Below are 18454 nucleotides of genomic sequence, written 5' to 3'. Positions count from 1 at the left end.
AACCAGGCAGTCAAGTCGGCTCGCTTGCGAGCTGCAACACATTGACGGAATGTCAAATACTGGCTAAGCATGTCTACAGCTCGTTGTAATTTCAAAACAACCACGCAGTTCCGAGAAAAACCCTCGCTCTTTGAAGGCATTGGGCAGCCATCTTGGCTACTACAGACACGAAATTCAAAATCTCCTAGCTACCCTTATGTGTGCTCACCAAAATGACATCACAAATAGCCGCCGAGTTTTATCTACAATTTCATCAACTTTCCATTTCTGTTTCTACCAATCTTTCATGTGTATCAACTGCAAGAAATTCAATCATCATGACCGCTGCTCCTCACCTCACCAACAAGCTCATCCCTCCTCCCGAGGGCGATGAAGACCCCTCCCAGCTTGCTCTCATGATTGATGCCAAGCGATATTTTGCAAACGACAAGTATCTTGATCGTCTCCGCAACACAGGTGCCATCAAACTTGACGAAATTACTCGAGTAGCAGATTATAAGAAACGGATGGCTTTGTGGAGAGAGTTTGCTGATGTTGGCGAAGACGTCTTTATCACTCAAAGATTCTTTTGTGAATATGTGAGCTACCAACCGAGAAGAGCAAGAGTTGTACGGGTTGCTAACTTGAGACTTGAGGGATTCAATTTACATTTTGCAGGCAGAAATTTTATAGGCGCCAACTGCACCTTTTCTGATGTCTGTCCCAGTGAGTTTGACTTGAGTGTATGTTTGCTGAGGACAAATAGTCTATATCGGGGAGCGAAGCATGGTTGGACCAGACGTCAAGATATACACTCCAGAACATCCTCTCTCGTCACAGGTGCGAGCGGATTTGGCAGACGAGGAATGGGGTAAAAGTGTAAGAATTGAGGAAGATTGTTGGATTTGCGGTTCAGTCATTATCTTGCCTGGAGTGACTATCGGTAGAGGAAGCACTGTTGGAGCTGGCTCTGTCGTTACCAAGGACGTTCCCCCTCAAAGCGTGGCCATTGGAAATCCTGCCCGGGTGGTAAAGAAGATTTTGGAGGATGGTACTGTTGTGAAAGTCTAGAGTCGGAAGATTTGCGATCGCTAGCATACAAGCAACTTATCTTGCGTTTAGGTGCGAACTTTGGGTGTAGCAATGTTCAAAGGCTAGTTACAAAAATTTCAATAAGTTCAGTCATAACGATGCTCTTGTCCACCTTTTATCTATTACAATTTACTGCCAGGGGATGATTGCATAAATATATGACGCAGATCAAGGCAGTCACTACTACTGACGAATCAGTGGGTGTCATGCGGGTGGGTATAATCAGGCCGTAAAACCTCTATATATCGTCCATCCACACCTCTTGCTCGTAACCTTGAGCCTCGCAGCGGGTAATGCTCAGACATTCCTACCCAATGCCATCAAAAACGAAATCTACGATCTATACTTTTTCCTGTTCTAATCGCACAGATGTCCAAATAGCCTACTCAGTCTTTTTAGCTTTATCCTTGCGTCCGTACATCTCTGCCAATCTTTCCGCTCGAATCCCCTCCTTTTCAACCTCCTTGAGCTCACGCTTTTCAATGGCAGCACGATCGGTCGGCTTAGCAGAAGCGATTCTGGCTTTGTAGGCATGGTACTGTACGGATTGTCAATGAGGACCAACCAGGATGACAATTTACATACCTTGGAGTCAGTACCGAGGGAGTAATCCCACCATCTGAAGGAAGTAGAATAACAGTTGACAAAAGCCATGTGATGGAAGTCGTGGTGGTCGGCACCAGCCCAAAAGGGAATAATGTGACGAAGAGACCAAGGGAAGTCGTAACCAGAGTGGGCGTCAACAGCCTGCCAGAGTCGAAGGGTGATCCAAATATAGACGGTAAGGATATGAAGGTCGTGTCGGAAAATGGCATAGAGGAAGGGACCGCTAATAGTACCTTGGGCGAGAATCAAAACCTCAAGAGGGTGAGCGTACTCGGCAGCCTATCACATGTCAAAACGGTCAAGCGAGGTAGGAATAAACTCACAAGCCCAATAGGAGCGGAGAATTCGTGGTGAAGTTTGTGAATGTTCTTGTACAACGGTCCATAATGCAAAGCTCTGTGTGCCCAATAGTGAAAAGTGTCTTCAAAAACAAAGAAAAAGGCAATCTGGGCAGCCATGAGACCAAGAGAAGAGAAAGGTAGCTCGTAGGTTTTCATGCCAAAGTAGCAGCAAATGGGGTGGAACGCAAGGATAAGAGGAGCTTCACAGGTAAAATGAGTGGCGAGGACGACCTTTGTGCACTTCCATATTTGGGCTTTGGTAATGTGCTTGTTCTGCAAAAAAGTCAGCGCATACTCAGACTAGAGTCAGCCGAATGTACAGGCTGAAGCTTCCATTGCTGAAAGTAGGGGATAGCGTCGATAATGAGCCAAGGAATACATCGGCCAAAGTAGACCAACTAACATCTGTCAGTACACAACCACCGCCTCCGCCGCTCGCTATATCACTCACCTCGTGCAAGAGAAAGCTCATGAGACCGGTAGCGATAATAGGGTTGCCAACCGAGATATAGTAATTAGCCCACCATCTCTCAAACCAGCTGAGACTGCTAAAATCAAGACCTGGATACAGAGTGTTTTGGGTAGTAGTCGCGTTCATAACGGCCAGGTGGGCACCTACGCCTGGAACGAACTTGTCGATAAAATCGAGAGCGACTGCTGCTGACATTATAAAGTTTGCTAAAGGGATAGTAAAAATGTAAAAAGAAAAAAGAAAAGAGAACAATTTAAATAGATTAGTCGGATTGGATCGGAGCGAGGAAAAAAAAAGTGGTTCCACTAAAACATGTTTGGGTGGTACGATGGCGGAGATTGGTACCAATCTCCGCCATCACTTTACAACAACAACCCACAACATTACTCTACTATTACAACATCTTATCATTACAGCATTTTATTATCAGAACGTCCCGCTAGAATTATTCAAACATGGAAAACCCACATGAAGCAGAGCAAGCAGTACTGTTGGAGAGGATCATTAAAAACGTAGTAGGTAGAGTATGCGAGGGCAAACCCCACTGACTTGAATAGGACAAGTCCAACGAGGCGATCATAGAGATGAACCATTGCCTCAAAGTGGGTCTTTCTATGGCATCAGACGAGCGCTGCTATATAGAGCTATAGCTAATTAGAGACAGGAATACTTGGAATCAGCAGGCGCTACCCATGTAACCTCTCAGTTATTCGCCAATTACTCACGCAACGTGCTATACAATCTCGAGACGATGGACAAACTACCCAAACCTCAATAATAGTGGCAGAAGTCATTGCCCACTGAATGAGTCCACCTCTAGGAAGAGTTAACTTAGAACTTTCGCAAACGATGGGCTTTATAGGACCTGGCGTTGTATAGGAAAGCATAAGAGCGATGGCAGCTCCAGCGGTCCTAGGATTGGCACCCAAGCATGGTATAACATGCTTAACGCTTTTAAAGGTTGTTTGTACAACGATGCATATCTTGAAAGGAGACTTTGAATTTTGTCACTCTACAGTTATTATACTTGTAACGGAAGCATCTTGTTTTGTTGTCGTCACCGACCAATTGCCATCTTACTTTCTCAATGTACTTTACAAAAGCTATATAATGCCACTCCTCGCCCGTCTAAGTGACAGAGCTTCCCGTTTATTATACCAACTGGTATATTCGTTCCCATCCAAGCAAGCCACTTCTGTGTACAATGCAACGACGGTCGACGCAACCAACTCTTTAGCCAGTCCTACCATCACCGCCCTCGACCAGGATGGAGAAGGAAAGGCGCTCACAGCCGCCTTAGGCTCTATTGGTTTTGCTGGAAGTGGATATGGCATGACGCTCTTTATAATGGTATATGGCTTGTCATTGATATTTGCTCTTGCTGACGCTGAGCATCAAAGGCTATCCTACTCAACAGGATTCACCATATTGTCCGTCGACCCCGTCAGCAGCAGCATTTTCAGGATAGACAGCTTGAGGCAACGGGTCCACTTGCTAGAATACGCAATACCGTTTCACGACTGCTCACGCATCCAGAGACACCTCAGGTCATACGTATCCCTGGTGTTTTCGTGCTTCTTCGCGCATGGCTTTTGTTTTCCATCCTTCTCTTGCAAGTGATGGGTCTTTGGCCGGAGAACGACTGGAGCAGCGGAGGGCTTGTATGGAGAAAATTGGTGGAACAAATTGGCTCTTCGGTGAGAGAGATGAATATGGAAACTGTCTGTTGGCAGGTATTCTTGAGTGTTTGTGGGGGACTGGTCTGTAGTGGAATCGCCAATGGCCTAGATCCTGTGTGCGTATGTTCTGAGAGAGACTTGGCGGTATGCTTATGATATTGCAGAAGACGAAGAGATGTTGGGACAGGATTCAACCTTGTGAGATTACACAACCAGATACTTGAGAAATGCTAATAAGGAGCAGTTTGGTTTTTCGTTCTTGCTGCATCTGTATTCCTCCCCTCTCACTCATAAACATATTAACAAAGCTGGTTTTCAAGGAAGACCAGATGTTCATGCACTGTTCCAATTATGGCTCAGTCTCACTGAAGTTGGTGGCTCTATTAGTGAAAAAGTGTATGCTGAGTCAATTTAGTTGGCATGGCTGCAAGCCAATGAACTCTCGGCTACGATGCGCAACAATGTACTCTTTCCAACATCTGTTTGTGGGATTGTGGGTATAACCCACTTTGCATACGTCCTTACGCAATCACCTCTACGTTTCCCGAGCTTCACTTTTCTCACTCATGTGGTGAGTCCTGGATGGTATATTGTAGGTCGGGATAACTAAAGCAACGGGTCGACTGACCCTTTCGCTGTCAATAGCTTGCTCTTATTTTGTCAACCATTATCTTATCTACAATGGCCTTGAAAGCCGTGACTCATATCTTCACCATTGGCTATATACCCTCGTTGGTTTCTCTCTTACCCCACGAAGGCGTCGTTCCAAACGTGGAAGACGATTTTGGCGTGGCTCTGCTCAAGATTGGTACTGCCTGTATTGAAGCAACTTCACTTTCTGGTTTGCACAACGAGTTATCTAGAGTAGAAGAACCAAAAGCCCCATGGGTAGAGATGGACTTATTAGGAAGCGAGCTCCATCGTGGAACACTTTCAGACGTTGTCACTCCTGGCTTCTCAACTGAAATCACCAACACTCAAGTTAATCAGGAAGATAAGCTGAGAGATGAAAATCGGTATTGGAAACACATTGTCTCATTTGCTCGTGCATGCTTTCTTACCATCTTGACAGGCATCTTCTCTGTCATTTTTTACACTCGTATAGGTAGAAAGATCCTCTGGCTTTCCCAAAAACTCTGGAGTATGAGATGGTGGTATGGTCCTAGGAGCTGGAGAGTCTGGACGAGGGACGCATGGAGAGAGCCTCCAGAAAGACAAGAGTTGAGGAGGTTGGGATTACAGCTGGATTTGTTGAAGAGTATGGAAGGTCGACTAGAAAAAGCGTTAGGAAGATCTCCACACGCCAACATCTCGTTCGGCACGAGTAGCGCTTTGGAAATTAGCAACATCTCATCATCATTGACACAGCGCTCTACAAAGAATACCAAGAGAGAAACATGGACCTATAGAGACTACTTATTACAAGATGTACAAGGTGATATAGAAGATGATGAAGGGGAATGGGAGGAGGACATAGATGGACGGTCTGATACGGAGAGCCTAGCTGCTACTGACAGTATCAATGGAGCCGACTCTGGTGATGAGACTGAAATGGAAGAAGATCGCAAGGCGGCAGTATATCGAGACCTTATTATCGCAGGGTCGGAAGGTTCATCAGCCATGGATCTTCAGCCAATCCTTCTTGCGCACCTCACCTCTCGTATATCAGCACCCTTGACTCGTCATCAATACGCCTCACTCATAACACATTCATCCAATTCTGGGTACGCCTCGCGTCAAAGTCCACCAATGGCGGCACAAAGTGGTGTCATGGGCCTGCGAGACGTTATTAAAACTCAACGAGAGGTCATGAGTGAAAGAAATGTTGACGACGATGAGGAAACAAAAAGAGCCTGTGTGGTCTGTATGGTCAACATGAGAAATACCATTCTTTGGCCTTGTAGGTAAGTTTTACAGAATTCTAGTAGGACGCCCGCCAGATGCTGACTGATATCAAAAAGATGTTTGGCTGTTTGTAACGACTGCCGTGAGACCCTGGCCGCTAGATTATCGGCGCCAGAACACATGTGTCCGTAAGTACATACAAACCAGTACAAAAGGCATTATGGAAAGCTAACAATGTTTGGTCCATCCCAGATGTTGTCGACGAAAGTAAGTTTTACAAGCCTCTACAAATTTGAGACTTTGCTAACAGGCCTGCAGAGTAGAAGGCTACAGCCGTATATACATTCCATGAGCTCATATCACGAACCATCCAAGTGGCCTAGGAAGCCATCTAAGCGCCGCGGGGTTGGACATGTATTTCTGTCATCTTGTACTCTGCAAAATATGCATTGCCATGTCTTTGATTAGCAGGTTGCTTTGCTACCATCTGGCACGCACATACAATCCCGAGATGCATTGTTTAATTACCAAAGAGGAAACTAACTAGGACTGTCTTTGCAGCAATAACAGCATAAGTCAAGTAGCTGGTACTAATCAATTTGAATTATGATCTTCGCGCTTTCGAAAAGGTCTCTGGTAAGGACATCTCCATTAAGGACAAGCAATAAGATGTATAATCGGATTGTATCTATAGTTTCAGTATCTGCGTATTTCTAAATGTATTGTAGAAAGATGTTTAAATACAAATTCTACAGTTAATTCTAATCTTTGACGGCATTAATTACAAGTTGTGAATAAAGATTAAATATCTAAGCAATGACGTAGATAATCGGCGACCGCCGCTTTGAGATTTAACCCCCCCACATAACTGGAATATTTCTGGCGTGTTCTATAACATCCATCCATTTTGTTTCTTTCGAATTCGCTGGCCTTCGGCTGGCCCCACTATAAAACTCGATTCAATTTTTTAGTTCTCCTCTTTCTTCTTTACACTTTTTTTCTTTTTGAAAATAAAATAATTTCTTTTTCTTTTCTTATATACATTCAAAGATCACGAAATGGTCAAGGCAATTGGTATTGACTTGGTGAGTGTTGTTTTAGGATCCTGCTTTTGCAGCTATCGAGTTTTTGCTAAGTTGGGGATTAGGGTACTACTTATTCTTGTGTTGCCGTTTGGCAAAACGACCGTGTCGAAATTATTGGTGGGTATTGATGCTGAATCTGGATGTATTGTTGCTGATTTTGTGCTAGCCAACGACCAGGGTAACCGAACAACTCCCTCTTATGTTGCTTTCAACGACTCTGAGCGATTGATTGGTGACGCCGCCAAGAACCAGGTTGCTATGAACCCTTACAACACTGTCTTTGACGCCAAACGATTGATTGGCCGAAAGTTTGATGATGCTGAGGTTCAGGCCGACATGAAACACTGGCCCTTCAAAGTCATCAACAAGACAGGCAAACCTTCTATCCAGGTCGAGTACAGGGGTGAAGAGAAGGTTTTCGTGAGTTGCTTGGGTTTCAGTGATAAGGATCTGTCTGATGTTTGTTTCAGTCTCCTGAAGAGATCTCCTCCATGGTTCTTATCAAGATGAAGGAGACTGCCGAGGCATATCTTGGCGGCACCGTCTCCAAGGCTGTCGTCACCGTCCCCGCCTACTTCAATGACTCTCAACGTCAGGCTACCAAGGACGCTGGTACTATTGCTGGCCTTGATGTTCTCCGAATCATCAACGAACCTACTGCTGCCGCCATTGCCTACGGTCTCGACAAGAAGTCTGAGGGCGAGAAGAATGTATTGATCTTTGACCTTGGTGGTGGTACTTTCGATGTCTCCCTCCTTACCATCGAAGAGGGTATCTTTGAGGTCAAGGCGACTGCTGGTGACACTCACCTTGGTGGTGAGGACTTTGACAACCGACTTGTCAACCACTTTGTCCAGGAGTTCAAGCGAAAGAACAAGAAGGGTATGTCTTGTGTTGACTAGTTTGTGGATGCTTGCTGATATTCTATAGATCTTTCCTCCAATGCTCGTGCTCTCCGACGACTTCGAACCGCTTGTGAGCGTGCGAAGCGAACACTATCGTCTGCCGCTCAGACCTCTATCGAGATTGACTCTCTCTTTGACGGTATCGACTTTTACACTTCCATCACCCGAGCCCGATTCGAGGAGCTCTGTCAAGACCTTTTCCGATCGACGATGGAACCTGTCGAGAAGGTCCTCCGGGACTCCAAAATCGACAAGTCCTCCGTCAACGAGATCGTTCTCGTCGGTGGTTCTACCCGTATCCCCAAGATCCAGAAGCTCGTTTCCGACATGTTTTCCGGCAGGGAGCCCAACAGGTCTATCAACCCGGATGAAGCCGTCGCGTACGGTGCCGCTGTCCAAGCTGCAATTCTTACTGGCGACACTTCTGACGCTACCAAAGACCTTCTCTTGCTCGACGTTGCTCCTCTCTCCATGGGTATCGAGACTGCTGGTGGCATCATGACGCCGTTGATCAAGCGAAACACCACTGTTCCCACCAAGAAGTCTGAGGTCTTCTCCACCTACTCTGACAACCAGCCCGGTGTGTTGATCCAGGTGTATGAGGGTGAACGTGCGAAGACTACGGACTGCAACTTGCTTGGGAAGTTTGAGCTCTCTGGTATCCCTCCTGCTCCTCGGGGTGTTCCTCAGATCGAGGTCTCATTTGACGTCGACGCCAACGGTATCCTGAACGTCAACGCTGCTGACAAGTCTACCGGGAAGAGCAACAAGATCACCATCACCAACGACAAGGGCCGATTATCCAAGGAGGAGATCGAGAAGATGCTTGCGGATGCGGAGAAGTACAAGGCGGAGGATGAGGCTGCTGCTGCTGTTGTCCAGGCGAAGAACGCTCTGGAGTCTTACTCGTACTCTCTCAAGACTACACTTTCGGACAACAAGGACAAGTTTGACTCTGCGGACCACGAGACGCTCTCCAAGAAGGTAGACGAGGTCATCAGCGCTCTGGACACGATGCAGTCTGCCTCGAAGGAGGAGTTTGAGTCATTGCAAAAGGAGCTTGAGAGTGTTGCCAACCCAATCATGACCAAGTTCTACGGTGCTCAGGGTGGTGCTCCAGGAGGCGCTCCTGGTGGCTTCCCAGGTGCTCCTGGCGCTGGCGCTGGAGGTGCTGCTCACGAGGATGGCCCATCTGTTGAAGAGGTTGACTAGACAGTGGCCAGGCAATGATAAAAAGTGTAGAAAAAGAAGTATAGCTGTATCAGCAGTGACAGGACTCCATAATTATCCTTTATTTCTCTTTTATTTACATTCGACTGTGACATACCTGTACATGCATCAGCTCTAGATTATATCGCAATTGGATCAAGGTGATATGTACAGATGTTTTGACGTTATCAGTTACATCTAGAAATTATTAATTTACGTAATTCTCTGTCTCAGTCTTGACTGTCATCTTTAAACTTTTTAGTTGTTACATTACAACATGTTTTCTAATCTTACTCAACATGGTAAGCTGGATAAGAAAAGGCGTATATAATGGGCTAACTATTGATTGATAGATAAAGTGTGTTTTGTTTTCATTCACGGCTGACCATTCAGTCAAGTTTTCACTGATTCTTATTGCCAGGAAGCATTCTTCTCTCTCTTGGATGAGTATTTTGCTTCCCGACCTCATCTCAACTCGCAATCACAGACTGCCCCAGCGGTAGACATATCCTCTCACCCTTCGCGTGCTGTTCATTCTTTGTCGCCTACATCGCTTTCGCCTCCTCCGTCAGCAGGCTCAGGCATCACCCACCATACAAATACCTCGCATTCGCCCTCCTCTCAAGAAAAGCCACACACTAATAATGCTGCTGCTCCTCAGCAACCAAAGCCTGATATAGCACAGCGGTTTATTAATTCGTCCGTCAGATATGGTACGACAGGAACAAAATCGAGTATGAATGCCATTTCGAGAAACAAGGATGCGATGAATTTGTTGGGAAAGGTGGGAATGAGCGGTGTCGTTGGGAGAGCAAATGAGAAGCTCAACAGTCCCAAAGTGGAAGATAACAAAGTTAGAGAGAAGGCTGTGCCTCCGACTATAACTCCAAAGAAGGGGGGTGTTGCCGGGCTAGTCTCGTCTAGGGTAAGCTGCCAGTCTCATGTTAAGGTTGCTAACAACTGGCTGTTTCGCGGAAAAAGACATTCGGCCATGTAGACACGTCTAGCAAGATGAACACTCTGACCAGTATGTGGAAGGATCCACAAAAGGGTAAGTCTGTATCCCTCATAAGCTCTACGATGTTTTTGGGCCATATTTACTCAGCCCCTGTAATAGCGCAGCAACCCACTGTTCAACATCAAGCTCAGCCTGCGCTCTCGCACTCCCAAAAGGATTTACTCCCACCACCGACTCGTCGAGATGGATCAGGTAGCTACCATACTACTTCACCCGGCGGTGAAGAGCAAAGCGGTGATTTAGCCAATGGCGCACAAGGGCAAGCTCAAGCATTGTATGACTATACTAGTTCTGTAAGTTTCGGCTACGTGTAATACCTTTGCGCGTCTTAGAAACAAGAGGTGAGGGATAGAGCTGATAATGAGAAAGGATGGGGGAGACTTGTCTGTACAGGCAAACCAGGTGGTTAACATCATAGAAAAGACATCTGCTGATTGTGAGTACTGCCTATCCTTGTTTCTGTGAAGCTAAATTGACGGGTTGCAATGTTTACAGGGTGGACATGTGAAGACGGGAATGGGAAAAGAGGACTGGTACCAGCTAATTACGTCCAAGAATTGTAACATATTGACCACAAATCTTTGGAATGCTCGAGTTTTTTGACTGGATAAAGTATGAGGGTCATCAGTATATGTAAGCAGAGTGTATTGTTTGTAGTTGTAGCCCTAAATTTAGCCCATGTGATATATACACATTGATTGTTTACATTACTAATATAACACCCATTATGCTACACCGATTCACAAGATCAAAAGGCAAGCACGTTTAGTAAATGTGGCCGTTCCTTCTTACTCCTCAAAAGCAAACGCTCCTACACCTGCCAGTCCTTCCTCCCTGCCCATCATACCCATTCCTCTGATCACTTCCATCTTTCTTGAATGCCACCCTACATTGCTTCCCACCCGTCCCGACGCTTCACTCAAACTGTTCAACCACGCACGATGATGGTGTGATTTCGGCAAATGTCGTACAAACTCCCAACGCAGGAACCAATCGCCTCCTTCCTTTACGAGATCTTGCGGCGGGGGAACGCGCCGCCAACCAGCAGACGAGTCGACATACCACCCTCGGCCGCCTTTGGATTTAATGATTTTCCATTCACCGTTTCCATCAGGAGCGATACTGCGCCGGATCGTTCTCATCAACTCAATCACCCTCAGCCTCGTTGGGCCGGGATTGAGATTGATTGGATTCCCACCACCGGCGTTCCCATTGGGGTTTGAAGAGAGGTTGAGATTGGCAAAAGAGAAGGGAATGGTAGTCAGTGGATTGATCAGCCGCGTGTGAAGTTCGAGGGTGATTTGAAGAGGAGATTGCGTGGGATCTAGCGAAGAAGTTGTGGCTGTGCCGACTAGTGTAAGGATCTCAACGTTGGGCGCGCTCGTTAAAAGAAAGTTTGCAATAGGCTGGAGGCCTAAAGTAGGTATATGCGATAGACCGAGGGAGATCAGACTTGGTTGAGGAGGAAAAACGTTGGCTGCCAGATGGGCTGGCGTGAATTTGGCCGATGATAAATCAAGGTATCGCAACTTGCCCGAACGAATACAGTGAGCCTCTGTAATCAGTTTCATGAGAGAGTTGGACTCAATGGCATTTCCTTGAGTAGGGTTGACGAAAAGGCTGAGGTCGATAAGGTTTTCTACAGCGGGTGATCGACAGAGAAAGTCCACGATGACATACGAGCTAAGTCTAGGGCATCGCGCAAGGCTGAGAGAACTCAGACGAAGACTGCGAGGACAGTGATCGGTAAGGTATAAGAGAAGTTGGTCAGACACGCGAGTGTTTGACAGATCAAGATGAGTTAGACATGGGAATGACCAAATCAATGAGTCAATGATGTGTGAGTCAAGCGAAGTGCACATACGGAGACACAAACGACGCATCGCTCTAAAACGAGGCGGACGTCTGTAATGTCTGTCTCGTGAAACCGAAGAATGTCCATAGGCATCGCTCTCGTCTTCCGTAACATCTGGCGAACGCCCTCTTCCACGCCTCCCTTTCCATCTCTCTCTTCCTCTTTCTTCATGCTCATCCTCTGTGTCATCATCCGTTGCGAGCCATGTGTTGTAAAACCTGTTCATACCTTCAGTGAACGCATGGCTGACGCAACCGGTCAAATCAAGCGCTTCCATCGGGGAGAAGACTTGACGACGTTTCCATTTCTGCTCTTCAGTCTCATCTTCATAGGGCACATAGCTGGGACGGGGAGGGTCAAGCTGATCGTGCGTGGTGGAAATAACGGAAGGAGATTGGCCAATCGACAAAGAGCGGGTACGGCTCAGAGTAGAAGGAGAGCGATAGCGTGGTCGGCGGTAACCTCGGAAAAATATCTCTTCAATCACCGGATAAGAGAGTGATGAATCGACGTACTCCGTCATGCATAGTGACACAAGGTTTGGTGCGTTCTATCGTCCTCGATTGAGCTCATACCTTTTATCTAGAATCTGCTCAACTCACTTTGATGACACCTTCAAGTCTTCCTGCTGTCACAAACCTCCACCTGACAGCCTCCTCTTGGCTTCTCCGACTTCCAATCGTACGAAAATTCGTGAAACTCAGGTGTCGAATGTACGGCCCTGGCGGCGGCAACAATTCCGAGCTGGCGTTCTCTCCGTCTTCAGGCATTATCCTTGGCGTGATGACGTTCTGTTTGAACTGGAAAGGCGAAATGCTGAGAGGCATAACCTCGTCATCTTCTTCATCTCCTTCCTCATGTGTCGGTGAATCATGCCATGTCCGAGACCTCGACAGACTACTCCCACGATGCAAAAAAGGTTTTTGAATGGAACTTCCTACATCACCAGAGACTCCAGATCCATGTACGCTGACAGAACGACTCCGCTCGAGGACGGCGTGGATACCCTCAGTGTCAAAATTGACACTGCGACGGGGAGAGCGGGAACGTCCCCTAAGTTTGGTTCTAGTTAAAGCAGGTGAGACCGCACTCGACGGCCCTAATCCTAGACTTGGTGCGGGACTTGGGCTTTCATTAAGACGAGCGACACTTGTCAAGATGTGAGCGGGCTCGGCGGATATCTGAGGTTGAGGCGAAGAATTGCGAGATGAGGGAGGGGTGAGCAACTGATGAATATGGGACGGTTGCGGCGGGCTCGTAGAACATTGGAGGTTGCTAATGCCAGGTTCAGCGAGCTCAGGAGAGTACGCAAATGTTGCCGTGGATGAAGAGCCGTCCATCAAACAATCTTGGGACGCAGTAGATTGTATCAACGTCTCTTGGCCAGATATGGGCATTGCCCCGCAACTCTCAAGATCATTTGCGTCAGGCGCATAGCCAATCGCAGAGGCGGTATTCTCCAGATTCTCTTCAATGACCTCTTCCGTCAAGGCATTCACAATCGACAGCCATCCTCTTCCGCTTCGCACATCCACATTCTCCCATAACCAAGGCCTAGCCGCTTCGAGCAATCTGGATGAAGAACGAGATATTGCGGAGATACATTGGTTAGGTGTTTGTTCCAGAGGAGGTGTGGGATCGATATTTTCAATCAAGTACGTGGGAGGAATATCTCCTGGGGCAGAGTTAGATAAAACAGTGTAGAATGGAGGCGGAATCAGAGCAACAATGTTGCAAAGTACGTCGAGTGGCAAAATTGACTCGCAATGGGGTTGACAGTCTTCGTTTTTAGATAATGTATTGTCTGGGCAGGTGTCCTGGGTCATAGTCTGTAGCAAGAGGTCAGACTATGGTAAATCTTGTATCAATCCTGATTCAACAGAATATTCCTTTGTGCCCAAAAGTCAAAAGCCGTTGCTTTTTTTGGATGGATTATTTTAAAAAAAAAGGAAGGGGAAAAAGTTGGCAGATGAGTCTTTTATATATTACAGAAAAGTGGCGATGGATAGAAATAGCAAATGTAAACAAAACAAAAAAAAGTAGTCCAAATGAATCATCTGACTAGAAATCCTAATCAGATTGGATAAACGGTTAGATTTAGGCTAATCACTTTCCGTAAGTTATAAAGATATTAATTGCTCCCATGACACTCCATTAGAATCCTCCAATGTAGACTCTAATCAAGTCAAAACTAATACAACTCTTGTTAGGCGAATTAGTCAAGTGATTAGAAATTCTGCAATGGAAAGGATGCCAATCCATACGAATAGTAATAGACAGCTGACCTGATACAACACTAGTATATTCCCCCAATTCTTATCCACAATGCCAAGTATTCACGTTTCCAAATTGATTTTAAACTTTATTAGGCAGTTGTAATAGAAATGCAAACTTTGCTAGTGATGCCATTATAATAAATACTCGCATTCACTTGAAATCTAATAATTAATCTATCAATGGTCTAATGGCTGCAAAAGTTTAGTTTTTTTTGATATTCTTTTTCTTTTTCTTTTCTCTGTACCAAAAAACAAAAACTTGGCTAATAGGCTACAGTCATTCTCCTAAACTACAAATAGTACATATTACAGGCCCACGACGAGCTGCTTGGGTGGCATTCCCTCAAACGAAATCTTGTAAACCTTTTCAAATAAAGGGTAGGCATGAGCACGCTTACGAGCGACGAGAAAGGCGTTGACTTCCTCAGCGGTAGCAGTCCCCTGGAGCTTTTGGCCATTAAGCAGCTTTCGCTCAATAACATCGAATGGCTGGCCAGTCTTGACAAACTCCTCGGCGCACTTTCTGTTTCGACCACTAAAGCAGGTTACTGTCAGATCAGCAACGCCAGCGCTCTCGTTGGAAAAGCTACAGACGGTCAGAAAAGGATGATACCAACTATTGACTCACGTATCGGGTTTACTCCCCTTGAAGAACTCGAGGCAAAACTCAGTCATCTCCTTCAGGCCAATTCTCATGACAGCAGCCTTGGTGTTACCCCCCAATCCGAGACCGTCGACCATGCCAGCAGCGAGAGCGACGACGTTTTTTAACGCGCCAGCAAGAGAAACGCCGCTGACGTCTTCAACAGCGTTGACACGGAAGGAAGGGGCGTTGAAGACGGCATGCCAGAGAAGCGACTCGTCATGGGTTGGGCAACCAATAGTTGTCTCACAGAATTGACCCATGGCAACTTTTCGTCAGCACAATCCACCACAACAGACCCACCTTCAAGAGCAATGTTGGCGCCACTGAGAGCGGAGCACGGCAAGCCAACCTTGGCTTCGATCAGACTCGCAAACGTCTGAATGTCGGTACCGTTAACCTCGACACCCTTGATAGCACTGACAGCCTTTGCGCCAGATAGGAGCACACCTGGCTTGGCGAGTTCGTTGAGCACTGTGTGGAGGAACTGGTGAGGTACGACAAAGACAATGAGTGTAGCGTCCTTGACGACATCCTTGAGATGCGGAACGGCAACGAGATTCCGAGGAAGCACAATGTCGGGAAGGTATCGAGAGTTGAGGTGGGTCTTGTTGATGATGTGCGTGAGCGGCTTGCCATTTACCTGCAGCGGGTCAGACACAAACTGCATGGCCAAGAAAACCACTTGCAATCTTTTCACGAACCCACATCCGCACTTCTGAATGAAAATCGTCTTTTCGGCGCCATGCGTTTTCGGCGGCAATCTTTGCAAGGGCACTACCCCATGAGCCGGAGCCAATGATGGCAATCCTATGCTTGCCGCTGGACAGAGGAGAAGCAGGCAGCGCAGGTGGAATCGGTGAAGATGGACGGGTCACAGCTGATTTCCCAGTCAACTTGCTTCAAAACCAGCCACTCACCTGGCGTTGTCACCGTCGAGACAACTTCGAGATCACTAAATTGCTGAACAAATTCTGGAGATGTAGGAGCAGACGAGGCGTCAGACATATTGACAAAGTTATTGAGAATGACAAGAGTGAATATTTTCGAAACCAATCAACAAAAACCTTTTGTACTCTCCCTCTTCGTCTATTCCACCTGACTTTCTCCGACACCTAGACGTCACCTATTCACACCAAATCTCAAGATTTAGGGGTAACTCCATGTCGCTTCTATCAGGCATATAACCACAAACGACGTCCCGGCCGCACACAGCCGCCTAGCGGAGGACTCTTTGGGGTGAGCAGCTGCTCTTCCAATATATCTCGACAGCCTGAAAACAATCTACATGCATAGACAATTTCGAGAAGCAAGAAAAAAGCGACAAATGCCTAAACAAACGGGCCAGAAAAAGGTAGCTTGGGAAAAGGATTTCGGGAAAATATGATGTCAGGATCCCTTGCGATAGTAATCACGCGCAAACCCTGGAACGGCATTGGGGCGGGATGTCCAAAATTTCCTTTGCATTTTGTGCCATTTGGCCGACAGTAGGTACGAGTGGTAGGAATTGGACCGAATTTTTTTGGCATTTTTGGATATTTAGGGTTGGGAGCAGGGCCAGTAATGTGGCACCTCCATTTTTTTCCATCGCTCCAGCTGACATTTTTATCTTCAAATCGCATTTCTCTTTTGCTTTTCCATTCAGTTTAAATCAACCAAGGCATAGATTCGTTCGCCATGTCTGTCTTCACAAAGTCTGCATTCACCATGTCTGCGCTTCCCTCACCAAACACTTCGCAACCTCCGTCTGCGGCGCCCTCCCGTCGGGGTTCGTTTGCAAGCGGCATTGCTTCGGGACAGCTCACCCCGGTCACTGACCCACACATTGTCTCTATCAACGTCGATTCTGTCTTGTTTGACATGGATGGGACATTGATCAAGTCGAGTGAGGCTGTCGTCAAGGCCTGGGAGCTTTTTGCGGAAAAGTATCCTCTAGATTTGGAAGATATACTCAAGTGTACGTTTCGATGAGATGGTGGTGTACTGACGCCACGCAGCTGCTCATGGCATGCGCACAATTGATGTGCTAAAGAAATGGTGCAAGATTACCGATCCCGAAGTGCTTGCTTCCGAGGTTGTTCGATTTGAGACTGCCATTCTTGAGTCTGCGGAAGCGATGGCCCAGAGTTCTGGTCAGGCTGGGATTGTTGTACTGCCCGGTGTTTCCAAGCTGCTCGCTGATCTCGGCGCCGATGCTGCCGAGAAGCGGAATGGCGAGGAAAAATGGGCCATTTGTACTTCTTGTGGGTCGGTGGTTGATTTGTTGGACAATACTGACTTGGTTAGCGACCTACTTTTACGCTGGGAAAGCTATTCCCATTGCGGGTTTGCCTATTCCAAAAGTTTTCGTGACTGCCGACTCTGTCACCCGGGGGAAGCCTTTCCCTGACCCATACCTTCTTGGAGCCTCCCGCTGTAATGCGTCTCCTTTTGAATGTACGTTTGAGACTTGAGTCCACTGCTAACCCTATATAGCCATTGTTGTGGAGGATGCTCCAACTGGTATCCGATCTGGCAAGGCTTCCGGTGCCCTTGTGCTTGCTACGTGTACTTCTCATGATCGTGAGGAGCTCGAAAAAGAGCGTCCCGATTTTCTTGTAGAAGATCTGTCCCATGTCCAGGCCTCTTGGGATTCTACCACCAACACTTTCAACCTTATCATTGAGCAACCCGTCGACCGATACACTCCCCAGCCCACCCCTGACGTTACACCCGTCATCACTCCTGCCATGTCGAGACAAAACTCGTTTTCAGGTGTGGGTCAAGAGTGGCTTAGTGTTCGCAACACCCAGCCTACCCTAAAATCTAGTGACCAGCTCACCGGCAATGACTCCGTTGTTGGATCTCCTGCAGTAAGCAGGCCTGGGTCTCCCACCGCTGAGGAGAAGCGTGTCGAGATGGAGTTTCATAGGCGCACCAGCCAGTCTGGTCAAGGTGGTGTGACTCTTGATGCTTTTAGGAAGGCATTGGCGGGCAACGCTGCTAGAAGAAGGGCGCAAAGTCGAGGAGAGCTTGAACAGGATAATTGAAGTGAATTGATGGTCGTGGAATGTAGCAATAGGTTTTATGTTCTTTTTCGTTTGTATCATTGGGATTGAATTAGATTGATGCTTGGTGCTGCAGATGTAGCTAGTATAGATTAAAAATTTCAAATCAAGAAAAACAGCTTCATAGATTCAGTATACATATATCTAGACAATATCTTATGTTACGTATGTTTATTGTGTTCTATCATGGTTGCTTGTTTATGAGTGACTTGGTGTGCGTGGATAACTTTTTTTTGCTACTCTGAAGCCAAGTCGGCTAAACTACGTTGTGTTTGAGTGCCAAGAGCGACAAATTAGAGCATATGTTTAGCAAACACAACCAAGTTTAAAGAGCAGCTCCATTACAAAGCGTATACGTTGCAGCTTAGCCAAATGCTATGAGATTCAAACCTGTCAATGAGC

General features: G+C 46.7%; 9 protein-coding genes across 9 annotated transcripts; 6 read left to right on the top strand and 3 right to left on the bottom strand.

Moving 5' to 3' along the window:
- Positions 1-317: 317 nt before the first annotated feature.
- L203_100558 (uncharacterized protein) lies at positions 318-1050 on the top strand (the record flags this gene model as incomplete). The annotated part of the gene is made up of 3 exons (XM_066210016.1): positions 318-578; positions 636-705; positions 779-1050. The coding sequence occupies 3 exons, from the start codon at positions 318-320 to the stop codon at positions 1048-1050; spliced, it is 603 nt and encodes a 200-aa protein (XP_066066113.1).
- Positions 1051-1453: 403 nt separating this feature from the next.
- Positions 1454-2874, bottom strand: L203_100557 (uncharacterized protein; the record flags this gene model as incomplete). The annotated part of the gene is made up of 7 exons (XM_066210015.1): positions 1454-1609; positions 1657-1956; positions 2001-2291; positions 2339-2416; positions 2470-2579; positions 2638-2675; positions 2870-2874. 7 exons carry the CDS (start codon positions 2872-2874, stop codon positions 1454-1456), a joined length of 978 nt encoding a protein of 325 aa, XP_066066112.1.
- Positions 2875-2945: 71 nt separating this feature from the next.
- Positions 2946-3268, top strand: L203_100556 (uncharacterized protein; the record flags this gene model as incomplete). Its single annotated transcript, XM_066210014.1, has 3 exons — positions 2946-3005; positions 3048-3092; positions 3155-3268. 3 exons carry the CDS (start codon positions 2946-2948, stop codon positions 3266-3268), a joined length of 219 nt encoding a protein of 72 aa, XP_066066111.1.
- A 332-nt stretch (positions 3269-3600) lies between these two features.
- Positions 3601-6366, top strand: L203_100555 (uncharacterized protein; the record flags this gene model as incomplete). The annotated part of the gene is made up of 9 exons (XM_066210013.1): positions 3601-3840; positions 3891-4285; positions 4334-4367; positions 4414-4539; positions 4585-4740; positions 4815-6073; positions 6131-6202; positions 6267-6281; positions 6333-6366. 9 exons carry the CDS (start codon positions 3601-3603, stop codon positions 6364-6366), a joined length of 2331 nt encoding a protein of 776 aa, XP_066066110.1.
- Positions 6367-7072: 706 nt separating this feature from the next.
- L203_100554 (heat shock protein HSS1) lies at positions 7073-9216 on the top strand (the record flags this gene model as incomplete). Its single annotated transcript, XM_066210012.1, has 5 exons — positions 7073-7099; positions 7162-7216; positions 7266-7519; positions 7570-7981; positions 8030-9216. The coding sequence occupies 5 exons, from the start codon at positions 7073-7075 to the stop codon at positions 9214-9216; spliced, it is 1935 nt and encodes a 644-aa protein (XP_066066109.1).
- Positions 9217-9490: 274 nt separating this feature from the next.
- Positions 9491-10794, top strand: L203_100553 (uncharacterized protein; the record flags this gene model as incomplete). Its single annotated transcript, XM_066210011.1, has 7 exons — positions 9491-9515; positions 9567-9580; positions 9635-10138; positions 10195-10264; positions 10331-10524; positions 10601-10667; positions 10727-10794. The coding sequence occupies 7 exons, from the start codon at positions 9491-9493 to the stop codon at positions 10792-10794; spliced, it is 942 nt and encodes a 313-aa protein (XP_066066108.1).
- A 225-nt stretch (positions 10795-11019) lies between these two features.
- On the bottom strand, positions 11020-13912 carry L203_100552 (uncharacterized protein; the record flags this gene model as incomplete). Its single annotated transcript, XM_066210010.1, has 2 exons — positions 11020-12636; positions 12689-13912. 2 exons carry the CDS (start codon positions 13910-13912, stop codon positions 11020-11022), a joined length of 2841 nt encoding a protein of 946 aa, XP_066066107.1.
- Positions 13913-14668: 756 nt separating this feature from the next.
- L203_100551 (glycerol-3-phosphate dehydrogenase (NAD(+))) lies at positions 14669-16013 on the bottom strand (the record flags this gene model as incomplete). The annotated part of the gene is made up of 5 exons (XM_066210009.1): positions 14669-14948; positions 14991-15220; positions 15265-15648; positions 15695-15885; positions 15962-16013. The coding sequence occupies 5 exons, from the start codon at positions 16011-16013 to the stop codon at positions 14669-14671; spliced, it is 1137 nt and encodes a 378-aa protein (XP_066066106.1).
- A 699-nt stretch (positions 16014-16712) lies between these two features.
- L203_100550 (uncharacterized protein) lies at positions 16713-18034 on the top strand (the record flags this gene model as incomplete). Its single annotated transcript, XM_066210008.1, has 4 exons — positions 16713-16890; positions 17003-17248; positions 17292-17420; positions 17481-18034. 4 exons carry the CDS (start codon positions 16713-16715, stop codon positions 18032-18034), a joined length of 1107 nt encoding a protein of 368 aa, XP_066066105.1.
- Positions 18035-18454: the final 420 nt, after the last annotated feature.

The sequence above is a fragment of the Cryptococcus depauperatus genome, chromosome 1 (genome assembly GCF_001720195.1).
Source record: "Cryptococcus depauperatus CBS 7841 chromosome 1, complete sequence".
In the NCBI taxonomy this organism is placed as follows: Eukaryota; Fungi; Basidiomycota; class Tremellomycetes; order Tremellales; family Cryptococcaceae; genus Cryptococcus; species Cryptococcus depauperatus.
This window is presented reverse-complemented; position numbering and strand designations above follow the sequence as displayed.